At 42.2% G+C, this 22,967-nt stretch overlaps 1 protein-coding gene across 2 annotated transcripts in view; it reads right to left on the minus strand.

Moving 5' to 3' along the window:
- fmn2b (formin 2b) overlaps window positions 1-22,967 on the minus strand; it is a 51,679-nt gene that overhangs the window by 9,164 nt on the left and 19,548 nt on the right. For both annotated transcript variants that reach the window (XM_028965609.1, XM_028965608.1), the window contains 9 exons: window positions 17,667-17,728; window positions 13,275-13,366; window positions 13,065-13,194; window positions 12,807-12,953; window positions 12,262-12,321; window positions 11,351-11,471; window positions 5,013-5,105; window positions 1,167-1,218; window positions 263-412 (listed from right to left, as the gene is read on the minus strand). In XM_028965609.1, the coding sequence (XP_028821442.1) occupies window positions 263-412; window positions 1,167-1,218; window positions 5,013-5,105; window positions 11,351-11,471; window positions 12,262-12,321; window positions 12,807-12,953; window positions 13,065-13,194; window positions 13,275-13,366; window positions 17,667-17,728 (907 nt within the window). The remainder of the gene's footprint in view (window positions 1-262; window positions 413-1,166; window positions 1,219-5,012; window positions 5,106-11,350; window positions 11,472-12,261; window positions 12,322-12,806; window positions 12,954-13,064; window positions 13,195-13,274; window positions 13,367-17,666; window positions 17,729-22,967) is intronic.

Consider the following 22,967-nt stretch of genomic DNA (forward strand, 5'->3'; position numbering starts at 1 on the left):
CTGCTATGATGAGGGCAGGTGGTGATGACATTGATTAAAATCATGAAAAAAATAGTGAATAAAATTTCACAATTATATTTAGTTACATTACCTTTCCACAACTGGTCAATTGGATTTGCTTCACGTATTTTTTGGATTCTTGTTTCTTGTACAATGCACATTTTAATTTATTAATACGCACATTAATTGAGATATGTAAATAAAAAAACAAAACAAAACAAAAAAAAAAAACAAATAAGCAATCAATAATAAAAATGCTTACCGGTCCTGTAAAATCCGCCGGTTCTCCCTTTTCCACTGATCTTTGAAGTCGGTGGAGAACTCGTGCCACACAGAGAAGAAGGTACTGGGCGAAACCTCCTTCTCCCCAGATTTGGCCTTCACGGAGAAGTAGACCGTTAATTCCAAGAATCTATAAATAATAACAATAAAAAAAAAGAACATATTGGTGGGGGTGGGCAGCTTTTTCCCCATTTTCAATAAAAAGTTTCTGAAATTTCTGAAGAGCTTTCAATGTTGGGATGAAAAGAATCATAAAGCTGTACAGCCCGGGGGTTAAAGGTCACCTCTAGAGGCACAATCAGCTGAAAGTTTGGCTCGCTGTTGGCTGAGTGCACATGCGTCCGAGGACGACACGAGGGGATGTTGAGCCAATAAGAAAATCGGGGAGTTGCTATTAAAAGTAAAGTCGGGAAAACCTCTTCGCCATGAATTCCTCTTCAAAGCTCTTTACTTTGTAAAGGTATTGTAAAATATTATTACAGGTTAAAAAAGATAAGCAATTAGTAGTTCAATTTTTTCTAATCTCATGGCCAGGCCTATCAGTCGTGTTGGATTGAGAAAGTTACTTTTTTTTTTTTTTGGACAAAAGGTCACAGAATTCTACAAAATGACATTAAAATACAACATTAAAAATGGGATACAGCAAAAACACATGCTCCAAACTGTAGAATAAAACAGAAACTGAGTAGATCACAAAATAAATAAATAAATAAAAACCATTCCGACCCACTTCAGCTGCCATCTTGCCTGCTGCAGCAGCTCTATTAGACACTGCTGAGCAGCCGGGACTGTCAGTAAGTATTACCAAGCTTTTACTTGGCTTGGCTCACCGAGGAAAGGTCAAAAGTCAAAGTAGAGAAAAGCTGGACGTGAAAGTGTCTTACATCCCGTGGGTGTCGGTTAGCTGTGCTTCTTGAGTCTCCAACTCCGTTTTGGCTGCCAGAGAGAGATAAAGGGAAAGATCAGTGTTGAGCCAAAACAATTTTTCATATTAAGAGCACAGATGAAGACGTTGCGTCTCCCTGTGTGCGATAACGGTTTATGAGTCTTGAAGGGATTAGTGGACTTCAAGGGACTATCAGCCGAAGCCTGACCTTAACAGCTTGTCAAGATTAAGCAGAGTTGAAAGACGCAAGGGCGTCTGTAGCTCTTGAGAGCTCTGTAGATCCCACACTGAAGCAGCACAGAGCCCCACAGCAGCCATTTCCAAAGGTGGGGCAGATCACAAAAACCAAATAACGTTAGTTCCAAAACGGCAACGGAAACTAAATAATAATAAAAAAGGGTCCTTGCATAATTTGATATATTCATGTAGGCCACAGACACAGCGCATATTTAGGCCACATTCATGTCACACCCCAAGCAGTGGAACATATTGCACCACCCATGAATTTACATTTCTCTGTATAGTCTTAAAATTAAAATCCCAGAAATTACAAAACACTTTGTTGCACAGCGGTTTTGGCAACTGAGATATTATATTACGTTAAGTACATATTATAGAGCAATAAATACATTTCATATTGGCTCTGTAAAGAAAGACTAATCCAACCTGGCAACGTTGGTCAAAATCTAAAAAATAATAATAACTTCTGTTCACATTTTGAATAATATATTTATGAATACATACACAGACTGCACATTTTAGCCACACCCCTACCTATGCCATGCCCCCACACCGTGTGGGGGACAACAGTGGTTTACTTTTCATGGATTTGTCTTCGCGTTTTTGAGGTCACTGACATGCCAAATGTTTCATGATAAATAAGACTTATTATATTACTATATTTGTATTATGCATGTTATGGCTGGCTTTCTGCTCAGTGAACAAAATCCAAAACCTTTCGGGATGAGACAGTGGACTCGTCTCGAGTGTTCGGTCCTCTTTGCCAGGCTGAGGGAAGTCCTGACTCAGGAGTGTGTGGTTGTGTTTGTGTGTGTTTATGTGGCCACCGGGGCTTATTACACCACCACAAAGCCACCGGGCAGGACCCGCAACTTCCCCTCGATCCAACAGAAATGACGCCAAAACACCAGAGGGCCCCATAAGAAGGGGGGGGGGGGGGCCCAAAAAACCATGACCCACTTGGTTTTACAGAAGAAAGAAACAGATGAAGTAACACGAACCTCTACTTCTGCACTACACACAAAGAAATAGAAAATGTAACGACACCCTGAATTCTCCAGTCAAAACAACCCACAGCAGCTCCACAAGATCAGGCAACCGGAGAGGCAGACGTCTCTCCATCCAGACCTGCGGTTTTCCCTTTAGGGGAATATCAAATCATCCTTCATAATGGAAGCCAGAGCCACATCTGAGCAGGCCTGACGTATCAGATATGAAGATCTACTGTTCTCCTTACTAAATCCCTATTGATCCCTCTTTTTTTTTTTTTTCTTTTCACTTTTACATGTGCCTATTGTTTGTAGATAATTAATCCGGTGGGCTGGGGAGTGGGACACGGCCAAAAAATACGTCTGAACTAATTGTTTGCGAATAAAAACGTGCTTTTCTGCAATTTATATTATGGTGTTTTCCATAACAGTAAATTCACAAGGACGTAAGGTTATGAATTCAGAGGAGCCTTTGGGCCATAAACTGGGGAGAAGAAGTCTTGAATGCAGCCTGACCATCTACTGCGGGGTTTTATAAGGACATGGCTTAGTGTGAGAATTTATAATAAATGGCAATAAAAAGAAAAAGAAAAAAAAAAAAAGTGCAATAATCGAGTGTGCATGCGCAAACACACATGCTGCAAATACTTCAGTAAGGTCAAAAACTCAAGCGTGAAAATTCCTTGTTGCAAACAAGGGAATTTGAAGAGCGCTGCTAAACGTTGGAACAGGAACCACGGATCCAGACAAAACAATGTTGCGAGGGGAGCTGGATTTCTGTGTTGTTCTGTGGTCGGATTCATGGTTAAATAACAACAACTGTTGATCGGGGTGGAGGGAGTCTGGGGTTTTAGCTATGGGACTCCAAACCGCGGCAGGACCACGATATGATCAGACTGGGGTTAGGAACGCTGCTTCCAAAAAAACATCCAGTCTGCCCCATGGTCTGTGTTTATGCTTTTCTAGTATTTGCTAGTATTAGTTTATCACTAATATTAAGAAACGACAAGAGTGCACATATATACTTTTTGATAAAATTTGATAGATTCGTTTATTTTCATGTCATATTTTACAGTGAATGATGGAAAGCAGATCCATAAAAAAGGGAATCTTTTTTTAAATGAAAAAAATAAATAAACAAAAAGTTAGAAAAGTTAAGATTTTATGAAAAAAAAATAAAAATAAAAAATTATATATATATATATGAGAGAGAGAGAGAGAGAGAGAGAGTGTCTTATGGAGAAAATGGTATTTAAGGGATAAATTAAATAGAATCTTTTTTCCTATAGAATAATAACGATCTTACCCAATATATAAGCCTGAATGTCCAGTTCTCATTCGGATAAATTATAATACTGTACTATGTTCATAATAAGACAATGCAATAATTATTAGTTAATACTGTAATATGTTTATAATAAGATAATACCATAATTAAAAATAATTAAGAAATGTGTATATATTTACTTATTAGAAATAAAAATGAAATGTGTTGTCTGGTGTAGTACAGTCTGGCTTTAAAATCATACACAATGTCTGGCCGGGGCGACATGTGCAAAAGTTTACTGTGCAATTTGAATATAAAATGGCACAAAGCTATAATTAGAAAAAAATAAATAAAAGTGTTTGCTTTCCAGAGAAGAATAATTCTGAAGTTCAATAATTAAAGAGAGCAAAAAACAAACAGTTATGAGTTCAGAAATAAATAGTGAGATGCTTTTGTCGAGTTACACTGCGCCTGATTAATGGCTGGCATCTCATGTGTTCGTGGGTGGAGAATAAAAATCTTTGAAATAAAAATGTTTATTTCGTTTTTGCTCCGTTGAAGTAAGGACTTAGATAGAGATGCTTTGGATGCTAAGTGCGGAGGCGGGGGGTTGTGCCGTAGGGAACTGGGAGGGCAGGAGGGGTCACGACCCAGGGTGAATTCTGACAAATTGAGCTTGGTGTGGTTAAGAGCTGCGACCGCAGAAGTACCACAAGAGCTTCACTGCGGCCGCTCTTGTCTGATGGAGAGGGTGTGTGATGGGGTGTGGTGGCCTTTGTGGGGGTGGGGTTGGTGGGTATGGAGTATGGAGGAAATGGAAGTGGCCTCCTGGGTCGGGGGGTTCGGGAGGTGAACAGAAATTCAAACACAGCTCTGGGGGGGTTAAGGTGGAGGACAGATTAAAGTTGACACCAGGTTAGGAAAATCTCATGGTCCGTGGAGCTTCAGAGGTGACGGCGGAGGCATTAGCGACGCGGCGTCCTCGCCTTCTTTAATCCCAGCCAGGCAGAGTAATTTCCCACCACCCCCAAAGCCCCCCTGGCTGGGCAGGATGCCACTTTCACTCCGTCTTGAAGGAAAATGCCTCTAGGTGACATCGCTTTACACGGCAATGGCAAGACATTTTGGACAAAGGGGGGAGGGGGTTGAGGAATGCCAGGAATTCCCAAATTCACCCGGCAATCAGCATGTGCGCCATTTCCCCGCGGATTCTGGCCTGTTCGCCCGGTTACCACTATTGGAAGAACATTTTTAAATTGCTCCAACGTTGCCTTGTTCAGTTAGCCTGAAGAGAATGGTGGGCACACGCGCGATTCACGTCTCCAAATGGGATCCTAATGCTGCTCACCTTTTTGGAGAAACTCCTCCATCTTGTCCTTGAAAGGCTGCAGGTGGTCTTCCGAGGAGACGCCACAAACCTTCTCCACCTCGGTGGTGCAGGCTGCAGAAAAGGGAGCATGCATAATCTTCTCAGGGTGCAATATTAACATCAACATGCAACAGCAGGTTTCTATAAGTGTAGTCACATGACCCAGGTAAAGGTCACTGGCAATGGAAGAGCAAGAGAAAGACAAGGCGCTTAAATCATGAATGGATGGGTTAATAAAAAAAAAAAAAATTTGATTGTTCCATGATGTACTATTAAGAAATGATATGTAATATGTTAAAAGTGTGTAGGACACATGCTTGATCCTCTATAAAAATCATTTTGTGAATCACGACCAGTAGCACAGAGAAAGCAAAACAGGGCAACGAGCAGACAAGAATAGCATTCATAACATGACTGTCAGCTTCTCTGTAAACATGTGCATATTATATATAAAATATATTTATAAAAACCGTACCATCAAATAAACCCCTCTTTATCCCTGCTGCTACCAGTATATACGGAAATATTACACGAAATTTTACTGATTATTTGAAAATGTGACATCATGCTACATTCTGGGTCTAGACTAACATTAATACCGATAGATATTATCGGCAAATATAATAGTTTTGAGAAATATTCAGCAGTCCTGGTATAAAAAGCACACATGCTATTGTAATACCGACGGGGCCGCCACTGAAAAACCACGCCAGCGTGATCAAGGCTTGCGTTTCTACCCCCGTGCTTGACAACCTCTGGCCAAGGTGAATCTGACACCAGATAACAAGCTGAAAACCATATGGTAACTCGGACACTCCGATGCGGAGCGGCACGTCGCTCACATCGGACCGCCGGCAGACTTCACATCTGCTACGGCAATTTGGCCGTCCATTGACCCCTGACCCCTGTAATGGCACCTCTATCAGAGGAGCCTGGCGGGGCGAAAGGCCTCCCACGGCATTCAGGAGCTTGCAGTGGACGCCGCGTCAGAAGGAACGGTTCCCCGCAGCCAGATGGCGGAGTGCTGGCCCGGCCGGCTCACAGATAAGCTCGGGTTCTGCACGAAAGGACGCTTTTTCAAGGGACGCTCTCGTTTTTCTCAGTGTCAGCAGGAGGAGAAGTGCCAGCCGTGAAATTTCCAGTTTCGCCGTCGTGAGGGCTACAATCTTTCCACCCTGGCAGGTAGCGCGACGGATACACAGTTTAGACGTGGAGACGGCGGTGGGACCAGAACAGGCGTTCTGTTATTTACCCCTAACCACAGACGGCCTCAGAAGTGCCAAACTCACAGGCCAAAGACAATGGGTAAAAGATTTGACCTTTTAAGAACACCGTACCACATTCAGACATAGTGATGGGAATAATGACACATAATGACACAACGGTGATCTGTCCAAAAGAAGATTCTCTCTAAAAGCTGAATGTAAAAATTTTTTAAATAAATAATAATTACTGTAATATGTAAATTTTCAGCTTTATATTCTGCTATAAAACGCATTTCACACACATTCAATTTAAATATCAATACTGGCGCATATATACAATGCATAGTATCTTGATGCAGTGGCAAGTCATTTTTTGTTACATTTCAATGAAACTAAAAGAAAAAGAACTGAATAAAAATGACCAATATGAATTCATATAATTTATGTACATATGTGGCACAGCGGATGGTTAATCTGATTCCTGAAGAGCCAGTGTTTTCAATTTTATCAATTGCATTAGGGTGGCAGTAGCCTATGAACCAGAAAACCCAGGTTCAAATCACTCTTATTACCATTGTGTCCCTGGGCAAGGCACACCCTGAATGTCTCCTGGGGGGACTGTCCCTGTAACTACTGACTAAGTCGCTCTGGATAAGGGCATCTGATTAATGCCATAAATGTAAATCTCTTTGTGCACAATCCATGCATCCACCATTATAATCAATCCATTATCATATCGAGGGGTGAGAACCTGAGGGTCTTCAGATATATGATCTCTATTCAGGTTACTGAACGTCTCGTCCTCTCCACATTCTCCTGCTCCTGGTGGCTGGATTTGAATGGAGAGAACAGCAGAAGATAGTTTCTGAACTTTTTTTAAAAATTGAAAGACATTTCCCGTTATTGTCGAATCAGATGGACCCGGAGGGATTTTTTGTCCTGATGACATCAGCATGGTGGGTCGAGACGGGACCACCGGTTTGACGTGGCTGCGGCAGACGAAGCAGGAACGGGTTTATTTTGACAGCATAAAACAACTGAATCTGCCTGCTCTGCTGCAGCACGGCCCCGCATTTAACCCCACAGAACTGTGTCTAATTTCAGAGTTCTATCGAACGAGACAGAGAACGGAGAGCCTTCCAGTTTAGGGTCTGTCACTGAGAGATGGTGAAGAAGCAAGCTCAAGATGATCCCCACACAAGAAGTGCTGAAATTAGAGGAATTTTTAAATGGACATTTAGCATCTAGGGTCCATGACACCAGAGTGTTTAGAACAGACCCCGCACTAACATCTATCAACACCTATTTAATACCAACTCGGCTAAGAACTGAACACGGCCCCAGTAGTATGTCTCAGAGCAAAGTTTCCCTCAAGCCTCAGTCCATGCAAATTGATGATGGAATACATTTTTAAACCCCCTCCTGAGGTCACATGACATTCTGAAGTACACAGTTTGGCGTGTCTTAACGGAGGAGGCGAGAACACACTTTTAACTTATAACATCACTGAATGGAGAGGCAGACATTTTACTATCAGGGTTTTAGAAATATCACTTTACTGATTTACAGAAAAAGACAGACGAAAAAGGCAGAGAGGGAGACCGCCAGTGACAGACCAACAGAGAACGAGTGAGAGAGACAGCCCATGTGGTTCCCATTCTCCACTGTGTTCTAACTGTGAACACATGCTACTGATTAAGATCTGGGTGCTGCAGCTCAGAGATCTGGACTGACCACCGCTCTCCTCGTCTAGGTATCACCATCCAACAGGTCACTTACACCATGCATCCACCCATTGTTATTATTATGCACAGACAGACTTCTTTACCTTTCGAGTGTGGATGTACAGAGTGGTATGTAGTGACTGTGGAATAAGAAGACAAAGATGAGTAGAATTCCATTTTTCATCCACGGATTCTGTACCTCCACTGGAGGAAATTAAGTTCTACTCGTCAGACTTTCCTTTTTGTTTAAGCCTTTACTCAAGCGAAAGCAAACGAACCTGGGCGAGTTGTGTTTCATTTCTTCCATTTATTCTTCCACCTCCACGGAAGGCTTGGATTACTTTAGGTAAAAAAAAGGGCCCAATTACAAGGACTAAAATATCCTGCCATTTCCTGGACATCGCTGGGTGCCTGCTGACCAGTCAAGACCTCCAGGCTTTGTAGTCGGGCCAGTTTGACCCGCATGATTGACAAGGAATGGCCAGAAGGAAAAATGTCAGAACTGAGATGGAGAGACCAAATGGAAGAAAATGCTGAATTAGAAATAAGAGTTTGAGGGAGAGGGGTTCACAAGGGAGACTGAGAAATCAAGGAAATTACTTTTTTTTTTGGCGAAATGAGATGAATGTGAATGAGGGCCTGGTAACATTTTCAAATATGTTAACTGTTTCCAGGCACATAAAAAAACTATCAGAAAAAAAATAAAAATCACAAAACAACAACATTTTGATGGACCAATCACAGATGAGGCCAATATTTACATTTACATAAAAGATGCATCTTTCAAACCAGCTGTAGAGTTCTGACTGAAACCATGAAGTGCTGCACTTAAAAAAAAAAAAATATATATATATATATAATAAAATGGTAATTCTTATGACAAATAATTATTACATTAAGTTAACCCAATGCAAGTCTAGCACCCCCTCTGGCTGGTTGCAGTACAATTGTCACAAACAATAAGAACATTAATTACTAACTGACATTGGATAGATTTAATATTTCCCGTTGCTCTTTTCTCACTTATGAAAAGTTGCATCTAGAAGATCCACAGTGCAATGCTGGAACTTAGTCATGCTAAGTCACACTATTTCAACTACCTTAACTATCTGGTAAAGTCAGGTTAAGTTCTCATTTCACTGGTTCCATGTATACAGCATATGAAATAAAGTGATTAATAGCTATGGCTGCAATAGTTACTTTGGACATGATGCCTTGATAAGCAGTTTGAATATTTGTGAATACCCTATCCTTAGGCCTATGTGAATGGTCAGAATGTACAACAAGCCTCAAAGGCCTACAGAACATGCAAAAGGCCACATAGGCCTACAGTACAAGCCAAAAGTTTGGACACATTCGCTCATTCAATGCGTTTTCCTTATTTTCATGACAATTTACATTGGTAGATTCTCACTGAAGGCATCAAAACTATGAATGAACACGTGGAGTTATGTAGTTAACAAAAAGTGGAGTCCTGGCCTCCACAGTCATCCGACCTGAACCCAATCGAGGTGGTTTGAGGTGAGCTGGACTGCAGAGTGAAGGCAAAGGGGCCAACAAGTGCTAAACACCTCTGGGAACTCCTTCAAGACTGTTGGAAAACCATTTCAGGTGACGACCTCTTGAAGCTCATCGAGAGAATGCCAAGTGTGCGCAAAGCAGAAATCAGAGCAAGGGGCGGCTATTTTGAAGAAACTAGAATATAAAACGTTTTCAGTTATTTCACCTTTTTTGTCAAGTACATAACTCCACATGTGTTCATTCATAGTTTTGATGCCTTCAGTGAGAATCTACCAATGTAAATAAAGAAAACACATTGAATGAGAAGGTGTGTCCAAACGTTTGGCCTGTACTGCATATAATATTAAGAAAGGCAAAGGAAGTGGACTCATAACCAATGGGTCAGTCAAGGTGCCATCGAGGTCCCGTCCCCACATACTGCTCCCCAGTGCCTTTCATGGTTGCCCACTGCTCACTAAGTGTGATGGGTTAAACACATTTGTGATTGCTTTGAATCACAACGACAAAAACTGGCAGTTCAATTAAGCTGCAGAAACATCTCAAGGTTGATCAGGGGAAAAAATGATGAACCTGAGCTCAATTTTAAGCCTCATGGCAAAGGCCGTGAATTCTTGTGAAATGTACTTTTTTTTTTTTTTTTTTTTTTAAATAAATTGGGTGTCAATTTATTTTGGAATAAGGCTGTAAAATTGCATTGTACAGTGAAATATAAGCATTTTTTTACTTAAGCTTTAAATAAGAATGGACCACATTAGAGTTGTGATATGTTTTATGTTTGCTTATTTCTATGGTAACAGGCACTGTGATAAGGTTGGTGTGTGCGCGTGTGTGGAAGAAAGAGTGTGTACACAATGCTTACACTGGGGCAAAACAGCCAGGACTTACACCTCTCTTTTGAAACAAGGGTCATAAAGCTTTCTGGACAGATGTTTTGGATAAGGCTGCGGCGAGAACATAAAGGCAGCGCGGATAAGACAGGCACTTCGGAAAGGCTGCATGCAAAGACGTTAAGAGGCCGCGGATACGGACAAGGCCTGAGATTTGTCTGGATAATGAATCTTGGGCTGATCTGCTGTCACACTGAAACTTTTATATGTGGAGGTGAGGAGTTATTAGGGAAAAGAAGTGATGATACAAATGTAGGTGGAGCCAAATTGGAGTATGCTATTCAGAAAAGTAAAAGGTTTATAATTTTGAATATTTTACATTTACGGCACTTATCGGACACCCTTATCCGGAGCGACTTACAATCAGTAGTTACAGCTCAGGGACACGATGGTGATAAGTGGGGTTTGAACCTGTGACTTTGTGGTCTTCTGGTTCATAGCAAAGAGTCTTACCCACTAAGATACTACTACCTCATATTGATTAATTTCATAGTGATGAAATTTTGATCTTTTGTTTGCTGCTACATATTCCAAAAACATTGCACATCAGCAGCAACATGACAAACTGGTGTGATGTTTGAATGACAGTCAGTACAGTTATGAATTGTTCTGGTATGAGAGAAGTGCCCTTGTTGCAGTGTTGCCAGATACGTGATTGTTTCTGTCCTAAATAGCAATCAGCACTTTTTTTAAAAAACAGATTACATTTTTAACCGCCCAATCTGGCAACACTAGACTATGGCACATTTTAAATGCATAATTTTTTATGAGCAAGGTATATAGTCAAACATGTTTCTCATTGGGCATGATTCATTTACATTTAGATACTGAAGTTAAAGAGCAATATAATAGAATCTTCTGTATATATGTAGAAAAGAAAAAAATATTTTTAACACTTACAAATATATAGCGTGCACATACTAAATATATATTTTTTACCACAATAGTTCGTCCCACCCACCATCCCTGGGTTCACTTACCCCTGAGGTCTTTCCTCAGCCTGACCAGGTCCTTCTGGAAGTCCTCGAACTTCATTTGAGAGGCCTGGAAGAGGTCTTGTGGTTCAGGGAGAGGGTATACGCATGTCTCCTTGCCTGCATCCTAGAAGACACACACAGACACACAAACACACCACAGGAACTAAGAAGTGTGCAAACTTGCTCCCAAGCCATTGGTTGAAAAGATTTCTGAACCTCACAATAGCTGACAATTAATAATAACAGCGTAACAAAGAAATTATGGAACCGAGTCAACAATTAAATTCCACAGTGGGAGGACTGAAGGGGGGAGGTCGGTTGGTCTTTCTGTGGTCATGTGGTCAACAAGATGGATGGGTGAGGAGAACAATGCAGTCGACCACTTGCGATGACTTCAGGCTTCACAGACTGTGGTCAGTGTTCCGTAGCTGGAAACTAGACTACAATCGACGTTCATTTAGAATGTTGTGGAAGCCCCTTCTCCATGAAGAAAGCTGCTCAGCAGCCAGGAGCACATCAGCGACAGCCCATGCTCTTTTGGCAGGTCGCACCATAACGTTCTTGCTCCTCCTTCCACTGGATACAAACGGCACATATTGCGAAAGCAGACACGTTCGTTCGCAAATACGTTTTTATGGAGATGTCGAAGCGTCGGGGCCTCTCCGAACTATGTGAGAACAGGGTGAACTCGGAGCTCGGAACATGCCGGTTGTTTTTGGCCTGAGTGCGCGGCCCGACTCCCTCTTCCTCAGAGGCCTTGCCAGATTCAACTCCACCACGATGCTCTTTGAAACGACGATGGCGGGAGCACAGTTTAACGAGGGTGTAACAGGAGCGATTTCTGCTCGAGGATTTCTGGTGACTCGTTTTGGAACGACTCCTGAAGAAACAGTAGCTGCAAGGAAACAAATTACCTCCTCAAAGTGCCGCAGATAGTAGGCAACAATGTAAGACAGAAGGCTCCCAGAGTTGTCCTAGAAAACAAGACATGGAAAAAGCGTTCATTTTTAATGACATTTTTTTCAGCTTTGTAGGACATTTACAGCATTTATCAGACGCCCTTATCCAGAGCGACTAGTTACAGGGACAGTCTCCCAGGAGCAACTTAAAGTTAAGTGTCTTGCTCCGGGACACAATGGTAGTAAGTGGGATTTGAACCTGGTCTCCTGGTTCACAGGCAAGTGTCTTACCCACTAGGCTACTACCCGGAGGTCAACATGCTTAATTACATGGTTTACCCAGATCTGATAATTAGACACTATAATTAGACAGAAGGAGTGTTTGGGGTTAAAACCGCGGCTGCAGTAAAAAGAATCAGAGGAACTTCACATAAATGTCGAGGTCCTAAATTTCTGATTAAAACATCTAATCAAACAGAAATCATTTGACCGTTGGTTAATGTGAACAAATCTTTTTTGATTTGTCAAGTAAGAAAAAAAAATAAAAAATCTGAACTCACACTGGTCTTAACATCTTTGAGCTTGGGCAGGATGTCCAGCGCAAAGCCGTCTGCCTGACCCCTCGTACGGTTTCCTCCATTCATGAAATTCCCAAAGGCCAGAACTAGGCCGAGGACCTTCATCACTCCGCCACCACTTTTCAGGGTCTACAATAGGAGAAACCCGGAGTTAGATTCTGATTTATCTTGATTCTATTACACTTTGGATAATGTAGAGCTGGCTGCATTCCGATTATTAGGAAATTATAATGAACGTACACTGCACGCCCTCTGGAGGATGTCCAGCTTGCGTGTGATGGACGATATAGACTCAGAGAATGTTGACTGGAAGAGGATGCAGAACACCCGCCCAGAGAAGTTGGGGATCTGAGACAACTGATACAGGAATCTGGAACAGGAACAGAGAAATGCCAAAACACATCAGAACAAAACCGGTATTCCCAGTCACAGGCTTGGGACGGGCCTTACTGTTCTGGTTTGTCCAGAGGCTTTGGCCCCTCCTTTTCTTTGGTGGACTTGATGTGCTTTTCAATTTTCTCCATCTCTTCCTGCTGTGCCCTCTGAAGGAATAGACAAAAAAAAAAATTAAAACTTAAATCCACTTTCAAAAAGATTGTCATCCTAAAATGAATGCTTCACTCTGCCTTTACTAATCACTGTGTGTGTTCGTGTGAAACACGCATAGCAAACATCATATTGCTTTAAACATTAGAACAGTGGGAAACCCCAAAAAGGAAACCTCAAAAACCCAATAAAACCAGAGAAAAGCCGCGGCGTCTAAAACATTTCCTCCACTTTATACACACTGTAGCACAGCAGATTATGTGGTTTGGGGTTGAAGAAATCTGGGACGGTGAAAAATCTCAGACATGGGTGACAGGGTATGATGCCTCAGTCCTCAAAGAGCCAAGATCTATAATCTGAGTACTGAGGTCTATAGAATCATATCAGAGTTGTAGCCTGGACAGGGTGTAAAAATAATTACTTTTCATATAATTAGGTTTCCATTCCCCATGAGTTGTTCTCAAATTAAATGTTTTTTTTTTTTATTCTATTACGTCCAAATATTTAATATTAGTTACATTACAAATCAAGTGCAGAAATGTAGTAATATATCCAGTTATCCGCTTACTGCTAATTACTCTTGATTTTTTTTGGTGTAAACGTTTTACACACGACTAGTAAGTAGACATTTTTGCTTTATTTATTGGTAGCACAGATTTTTCCAATCCAATCTATCTGATCAGGACCAGATTTCAGGACCATCAGTTTCAGTTAGTTGATTTGAAGGTATAGAATTTTATAAAGTTCACATTGCTTGAATACATAAAAAAAAAAAAAAAAGAGAAACGAGATGTAAAAATGTAAGTAGGCTTTGCATTAAAAACATTATTAATAGTAATTTCAGAATCAAAAATTCCGCAAATGAAACAGGAACCTGCCCGTTTCTGCTGCTGTTCAGAGGCCCTGCAGTGGCGGCGGGGAAGCCTTTGAGATCCCGTGTAAACACGTCTCCTCTAAAATTGCCATCCCAAAGTAAACACCTTGATAAACAATTCCCCTAACATCAAAAAAGAAAGGGCCAGATGCCGCAGACACAGTTTAACAAAAAAAAAAAAAAAAAAAAAAAAAAAGAACATGGCGGTGATCAAAGAGGAATTCCTCCTAAATCAACCCCCTCCCAATCAAAAAAAAAAAAAAAAAAAAAAAAAAAAAGAACACAGATTCTCACGTTTCCAATTTTGTTCCACACATAACGGCACCCTGCCAAAAACGAACTTCACGCGGGGAAAAGGGGAGGGGGCGGGGCAGTCGTAAGTGTGTAAACTTGGATCAACTTGGAATGAAGTGCGGGGGGGCGGGGTGGGGGGCTGGTTCCATTAAGGCCCATCAGGAAATCAATCAATTCGAACCTCGGCGGGCAGGTTGGCACTTCAAACGCGCCGATTAGTATTCCACTCACGACACCATCTGCCTGCGACGCGGGTGACTCTGCTTCTAATTTACAGCGTTTCGAAGTGTAAATAGTTCTAATGTGAGGCAGCCTCCTCTCTGCCGCCGGCCGTCGGGAGCGGGAAGAGATAAAACCGGCCACACCGCGAGCCGTTGGAAGTCACACACATTGGCCCCGATGCACACGAGGGTTGACTGACCTTTGACCTTAAGCTGATTACCAACAATGATCCGGGGAGACAACTGTACAGAGATCAATGGGTGCGCTGCAGTAATTGCCGCTTCAGCGTCATGCGCGCTTGTATGTTTTTCTTTTCCTCTCGCATGCGGCCGGATGGCCCAATGCACTGTGTCTGCTTTCCATAATTGCCAACCGACTGCCCAGACACAAACATTTTAATGTTCCCCCCGTTCCATTAAAAATCCTTTCTGTTTCTCCCCCTCCTCGGCCTTTCTTCCGAGATTCCAATGAGTCAGATGCAAAAGATGGCGTCGTCAGCAGCACGATATTCAACTCGTGGAGCATGGCCTCTGGGGAAACTGACTTTTTTTTGCTTACTAATGTAAGTCTCAAATTAGAGAGGACAGGACAAGGTCTCCCCCAGACGATCTGAAGAAACAGTCTTATTTTCTTGAAAGAATAAATAAAAATTTAAAAAATGTAAAAAAAAAAAAGAAAGCTCACAGAGATTGGAGGAAAAACAAGCCCTTCAGTCCTTCTCAGCAAAAAAAAAAAAAAAAAAAAAAATCCTGGACACCCACATGCATTCCAGCAACGTGAAATGTTGCTGGATCAAAAGCACACCTCGCCCTCATCCTCACACACTACACTCTTTACCCTCAGGCCGTACACTCGGCCTTTCCCACATTCGCGGAATTTTGCATAATTTAATGTCATTTTACACCGTCTCAGTGTCCCGCCGCCCTCTTGACCCCGGCAACGAATACACCCAGCAAATATATGCAGCAATCGAGAACATGAAATTCCAAACTGGGGGGACACCCCAGCCAAAAGCCAGGCAAACATTAGTGTCAATAGGCAGCTATTTCAATACAGTGAGGAGACAAACACACACACACACACACACCGGTTCCAGCAGTTTTCATGCCAGCTATATTCCCAAAATTCCTGCCAGCATAATAATGAAGACATGGGCCTGGGCTTCTCACTACTGCTGTGGTGGGAGAAAAGAGGGAGTCTGTTTAAAAGAAGAAAACAAAAAAGCTTGCACACACACAAAGAGCAATGTTCCAGGTCTGTGGTTTCCATATTTGTGTTTGATATTGAAGCATTTTGAAGCGTTTGAAGTTCACCAGACTTCAGGGGGAAGCAGAAGATGGCGGTCCTGTGTTCCAGGCGTGTGGGCCGTGGAAGCAGATGGACTGAGTGCCACTGAAGTCCCCTCTAGCAAGGTATTGTCCCCACACACCTGCCTAATGCTCATTAAGGGTGATTGTTAAATGCAGAGGACACATGCTGTTGTGTCACCATGTGCTGTGCTGTATATCACAATGACAAAACGTTCACTTTTCATGTCTCTTCTGAAGTCAAAGGGCTTGAGCAAATGTCAGAGGGTTATGAATGTATGAATTAATAGCACAATACTTTTGACCAAAATTTGTCTTGATAAGGTGTCAACAAATGAAAAGGACATCAATATATTGAATGATTTCATTTCTATTTTAATCAATTCATGCTTTGGAGTTTTCTGGGGCATTCAATAATATATGCAAGATTGATTGCATGGATATTTTTATGTCCAATTATGACACACATTTCAGGGCCATTAGCAAGGTCTTTACTCTTTCATTCCAAGGTCCCATATTTTTATAAAATTTAAGTTCATCTTGATCAATTTGATGTAAATAAAAATGCAAAGCCCAAAATGCCAAATGCAGTAATATACTTCACACTTCACAGTAATATAAACTGAACGGAATCATGGGAGGATGCTGGGATTAGTGCATATGATTCATTTTGCTGAAAAATAAAAAAATATGTAAATAAGCATTTGCTCAAACTGAGTAAAAACCACTTAAAACGATTAAACAAAGTGGATCAAAAAATGTCTGAAAAGTTGGGAATGCTTGTGGGGGTGGGGACTTAAGGAAAGTCTAAGCGACTCATTCATCACCATGTTTTCATGAGGCAGCTGAAAATACAACACATGCGCCATAACAGGACCACGTACTGGAAACAAATAGTCCAGTCTGAGGCTGGCCCCGCCCAGCAATGCTAACTGCACTAATTACGTCCAAATGGAGTCGCCCAACATACTCGAGCCTGCGGGCGCCGGCCTTGATGGGGACCAATTTCAGACAGCACCGGCCAAACGACAAAGACCAACACAATAATCCAATTACCAGAAACAAAAATGTTGTTTGCATGACTATGAGCACGGGCCCTCCGCTGATTTCAATGGCAAAATGTACAGTTCTTTTCTTTCCTGTTCGAGTGGCTTTAAATATATTGTTTTGGACTATATTGTGCCACTCAAAGTAATTGGCCCAACTTTCATTTATCACAAAAAAAAAAAAAAAACACATAAGAAAGAGCAGATTGGTCATTTAAGGACACAGGTTAACCCGTCTGTGGTTATTTTTAAATGTAAAACCAATTTCCAACTTTAAATGAACCCAGTTTTAACCCCTCTCTTTGTTTCTTTATTTGGGCATAGGTAGTGCATGGGGTGGTAGTAGCCTAGTGGGTAACACACTCGCCTATGAACCCAGGTTCAAATCCCACTTACTACCATTGTGTCCCTGAGCAGTCACTTAACCCTGAGTGTCTCCTGGGGGGGGGGGGACTGTCCCTGTAACTACTGATTGTAAGTTGCCCTGGATAAGGGCGTCTGATTAATGCTGTAAATGTAAAATGCAAGAGCATAGTGTGTGTTTGTGTCTTACATTTTCATACAGGGCTTGCAAAGTCTCCAGGTCCACCACGGTGTTGTCCAGGTTCAGGATGGCTGTGAAGACAGGGAGAGTTGGAGTTAAACGAGGATGAAAAAGGACCGGGGGGTTACCGCTCGCCACGCCTCCAGCGGCAGAGCGCGGCGTGTGAAGTGTGTAAACCGCCATGCTCTCACATCCTTCACACAGGCTGAGACAAAGCGACGCCACAGTCGTAGATCAGACGGGGGCTTTCAGAATGACGGAAAACGAGGCGTACGAGGCAGACGGGGGGTTGCCGGCCGGATCGGAGGTGTTGTAGCGTAAGGTGTCGTGGATTAACCCTCCCACAAATTAACCCCCAACTCCAGAGCGCTTACGGCCGGGGGTCAAACCCTCCCGGAGAAAATCCAGCAGCTCCACGGCAGAGTTGGATGCTGCCATTTCCCACAGGTCTCGGTGCCACCCGAATGCCGAGGGTCCTGGAGCCTCGGCAGCTTCGCACCGCTAAGCCGCTTAGTGGCGGGGTGAGGACGAACCTGCTGGCAAATTAACTCGATTTGGCGCCAGATCGATCCACGGCATGGCAGCTGTCACGACTGGCTGCTTACGCACCGTTTGAAGGATGTTTCACCATGTCTCATGTGGGACAAATGAACCCATGTTACCATGTTTTACTGGGTTTATGGGGATTTTTACATCAGTATCTCACAACATTTTGTTCTAAAGGGACTTTTTGGTTCTAATCAGCCAACGGCTTCCTGCTGAGCAGTCTAATGAAAGCTACAGAACCCAAATAATCTGTCAAAGGAACAAAGAGGTCGTGCTTAAGCGCCTGGTGTCGCCCTTTTCGTCTCTGCGTGAAAGATCTGGCGCCCAAAACTGTAATCCTTTAAAAGTAAATGTTTGAACACAAACATGGGCCTGAGTTGTGGATTGTTTAATCTGTGATATACTATTACACCATGGCGCTTAGCAAGCATTTGCAGACTTTTTTTTTTTTTTTTGCTTCCTCTGGGATTTTAAAAAGAAAATAAATCTGCAAAAGAAACTATTTTAAGACCTTGAATTGAATGGGCTTTTCTAGGTCTATTAGGGAGATGAAGAGGGTGAGGGGACATATGCAAAAAGGCTGAGTTCATACTCCTGTGCATGTAGTAAATCATTTCAGAAACCTCATTGGTTCGTGCATGATTATCAGACTCTCATAAACAATGCACTCTCCTCTGCAACACTTAATCGCTTCAAATGCTGTTTGAGTTTCAATAAATAAAATAGCTCTACTGCCACTGTCAGTAAAGTGATCACCCGTGCCAATAATCATATTATTTTACCATGCTAGTAAACATCTAAATGTCTGTAAATGGTTCAAAAGGTCTCCATTCAGTCCATCACACAGTGGTTACAACACCAACCTGCCTAGGGAGCATCTTGGGAGAAACCACGTGATCAGCTGACCTGCTGGAACACTTAACCTTGCACACAAACAGCGACGTCTGGAGGAAAATGGGCTACATACAAATAAAGGAGTTTCGCCCATGATCCTCCATGCTCATGTCCATCCATCTTTCAGTTGTAGTTTTTATTTCTGGCTGGGAATGAAGCAAGCATGGGACAACAAGACACTGTAGCCGAGATATTAATGAAGAAAAGAAATAAGCGCTATTGTCACATACTCTAATTTGGTCACTCCAATTAAAAGCAGTAATAATCTGCATGTTTGTGTTGGTAGTGGGCATGGTCATGTTTGCGACGTCCAACAACATACCCTGTGTAGACGGGATATTAGGAGTCTAGAAAAAGGAGGGAAAACGGCAGTGAGAGGGAGGTGATTGATGCGGTCCGACATCGGTGTGTGTGACGAATTGACAGTGTCCTAGAATGAGGAATTAAGGTGTGAGTGAGCAGTCGGTCAATCACGCCTAGAGACTCCTCCCCCATTAAAAACTGTTTAGAAAAATTTCATAGGTAGTGAGAAATAACTACACACCAATATAAATGTTAGTCGCTCCACTCCAACATAGACCATTCGCCGGCAGTCACTTGTTTCTACCAGTTTATTTCCAGTTTAAATCCTAAAGTAATATTTCATATGACATTCCTTTGGCAAAACTCTGCTAAGCGCACCATTGTGCATAATACAACGGATTACTTGGATTAGAAGGAACCGAGTGTCCCATTGAATCCCCCTTCAGGTGACTCCTGGTTTGGGCACGTAAACCTCCTCCTGAGCACGACCCCAAGTCTCAACAAGTACAGCGCTCTGTGCTACCTCCCCCCGAAAAATGGTTCACAACATCGAGGAAATTCTGAAAAATCATCTGGCGCCAGCGGCTGCAACACACGAGATGAAAGGACGAGGGAGAAATTCCTGTGAAATCTGGGCCTGGATGTTTAACAAAGCCGACCGCGTAATCCCCATGACTCGCACTCAGCTAGAATGACCAGACCCCACGTCCCGGCACTCTGGAAGGAATAAACACATTGATTAGATGAAAATTAAGTACAAATTCTTCTGGCACCGGCATTAAATATACACTGACATTCCTGACGGTACATTCAGATGGAAGAGGGGAGGAGTGTGTGTGTGGGGGGCGAGAGAGAGTCGGCTTAGACCTTCAAATTTTTGTTCTTCTCTCCATACAAACATTTGGCAAGCATGACCAGATATACAGGACATCATGTGTATTTTGTTAACGTGATTCCAAATGTCATATTATTCAAACCCATGTAATATTAATGTCACCCCAAACTGGGTGAACTAATACGATTGTTGACCTGGTTGGTACATGTCGAACCTGGCGTGTGCAAATTTAACCCTTGTTCTGATCGAGGAGAAGGAAAAACATTTTTTAAAAATGTTAGCATTCAACAGAATATAAAAAATCCAAATTAAACAGTAAAAATTAACAGGCGCATTAAGTTCAGACCAAAAAAAAAAAAAAGACGTAATTCATGCTGTATCGGTGCATATTTCTTTGAAGATTGACCAATTAATCTTTCAAATTGTTATCACCTGAATATCTGCTTTCATGGACCAATTCAGTTACAGGTAACCATCACGTACCTTCGCCAACTAAAGTTAACGTATGAGTCCAAATTTTACATTTATTATAAAAGCATTCCAAATAAAACCACTTTGTATGCGTTCTAGAATAGTTTACTGAATTGTTTTGCCCAAAGCAGTTCACAAGCACATGAGAACAGTGACCATGGCCTTTGATGCCCTTTGTAAAATTAATTTACCTTAGATAATCCCTGTGAACATTTGTATCATGAATAAAAGAAACAAACAACAACAAAAAAAAAAATCCCTCTAAATATAATGGAGAGATAAAGGAAGACACACGAGGGAGGTACTGAAAGGTACTGAAGGGTAGGTACTGAAAGCAGGGCTGGGTAATATGGGCGTTTCCTGGGATATCTTATTCAATTTGCGGGGATCGGGGAGCTGCTATCAATTTAACACACACTCACGATTGTGAAAAAAATCACAAAGATCGAGCTGAATTTAAATCATATAAATCGCCCATCCCTAACTGAAAGAAGGTTGTATTGGGATACCTTTATTATCACTGGTAACATTTTGTGGCTTTTTGCTATTGGGAGTCTCACCACTAGTCCATATGAGGGGAGAGCGAGTTTTCACCTCCCTCTGTCAGGATGCAACTCTCAACACTGGACGCACACGTCCTTTAGCACTCACAGCCACTCAAAGCGCGTTCAACTTTTAACAAACAACGCCTTTCATCTATTGCTTTGATACCCCGAATAGAGCAGAGCACGATGTGGCCACTGCCAGCGCAGATGTCCGACACCATGAGCCCCTGCTGCTTATTTATTTCCCGTTATTAACTCGACTGGTGATAAATATTTGACTGATGCAACCGCTTTCAGATTTCCACTGAACTATAACTGCAGGCCTCGGAAAGCCGATGGAGGACCGAGCGATTGCGACATCTCACAGGGCTTCAGGAAGTCCAGATTGCCATGCTCCTGTAAAACCTGGAATTTTATGTAGGCACGCCACAAAAAGACAGCCAGTAGAAATACCTGACGTGAGTTATCGGTGTGGATGTTATGCCCACACAAGGTCATATTTTACAAAGTATTTCTGGATCTGCTACTAATAACCATGAAAAAGTTACATAATCCCTTTTCAGCTTTACCTGTGAACAGTCTCTGGCAACATAAAAAAAAAAACCTCCAGTAACCTCCACTACAACTTACCAACATGACTACTGGCCATTTTATAAGAAGAATATATATCCTCTAGAGACAGTGCAGCACAGTATCTTCTAGTCCTTCATATGTAATCAGCTTCTTACCAGAGGACCATGGCTAGCTGGATCTTAAGAATAATTAATTATGTCGATCATTTAACAAATGATTGGCAAATTTAGACACCCTAGACAGATAATATTGATCTATTATAAAGATTCAACTAATTCTGTAGAACTATGGTGATATAATACCAGATTTATGTCTGCTCTGCATACTGTTTTTTCCATCATCATGAGCAGCTTCATGAGATTGCGGTTATTGGGAGTACAGATTGGACTGAGAACCCCACCATCCCCACATTATTTTTAAAACGCATCAAACACAAAATGTCAGGGAAATACCTGAGTACTTGGACTGATCTGGAATGGTGGTGGTTTGACAAAAGGTCCTAGAACCGAAAGCACTGGGTTTTCCCCCACAAAAGAGTCAGCGCTAAAGCCAACACTATGGAAGGAAGTGGTCTGGTCCCAGTCTGCCCACGTTTCCCGGGCCTGCATGCCGTGTTTGAGGAGAAACCTGCGCTTCGATGGTCATCGGCGTGGCAGATCTCGTAGCCCTGTTTACACACATGGCGGCACCATAGCGCTAATCGCCGCCATCAACAGATTACGGAGAAAAGAAAGGGGAAGTGGCTTTAGGGAGGTCCAGAATACCAGGGAGGCATTCGCGACTCCAAATCTCACGTCAGCGGTTGGAGGAGAACGGAAGAAAATAAAAGCGACTGACGCTGCTGTAAACAAACGAGGAAGTGGGGAGATATGAACCATTTCGATCAAGCAAAAATGTTGGAGCAGCACAAAACAGCATATTCGTGTGGATACACAGTGCTGCTAAGTAGCATTTTACACTTTAAAAATGGTGTTCAGATTGTGGGATTTTATTGTCAGTGGCGACTCTTAACCGAAGGGTTGCAGAATAAATTTATTGCATTAATCGACTTTGAAATCGATAGTGACAGGGATAGTCCTCCTAGAGACACTCAGGGTTAAGTGTCTTACTCAAGAACACAATGGTAGTAAGTGGGGTTTGAAC

The sequence above is a fragment of the Denticeps clupeoides genome, chromosome 2, assembly GCF_900700375.1.
Source record: "Denticeps clupeoides chromosome 2, fDenClu1.1, whole genome shotgun sequence".
Taxonomy (NCBI): Eukaryota; Metazoa; Chordata; class Actinopteri; order Clupeiformes; family Denticipitidae; genus Denticeps; species Denticeps clupeoides.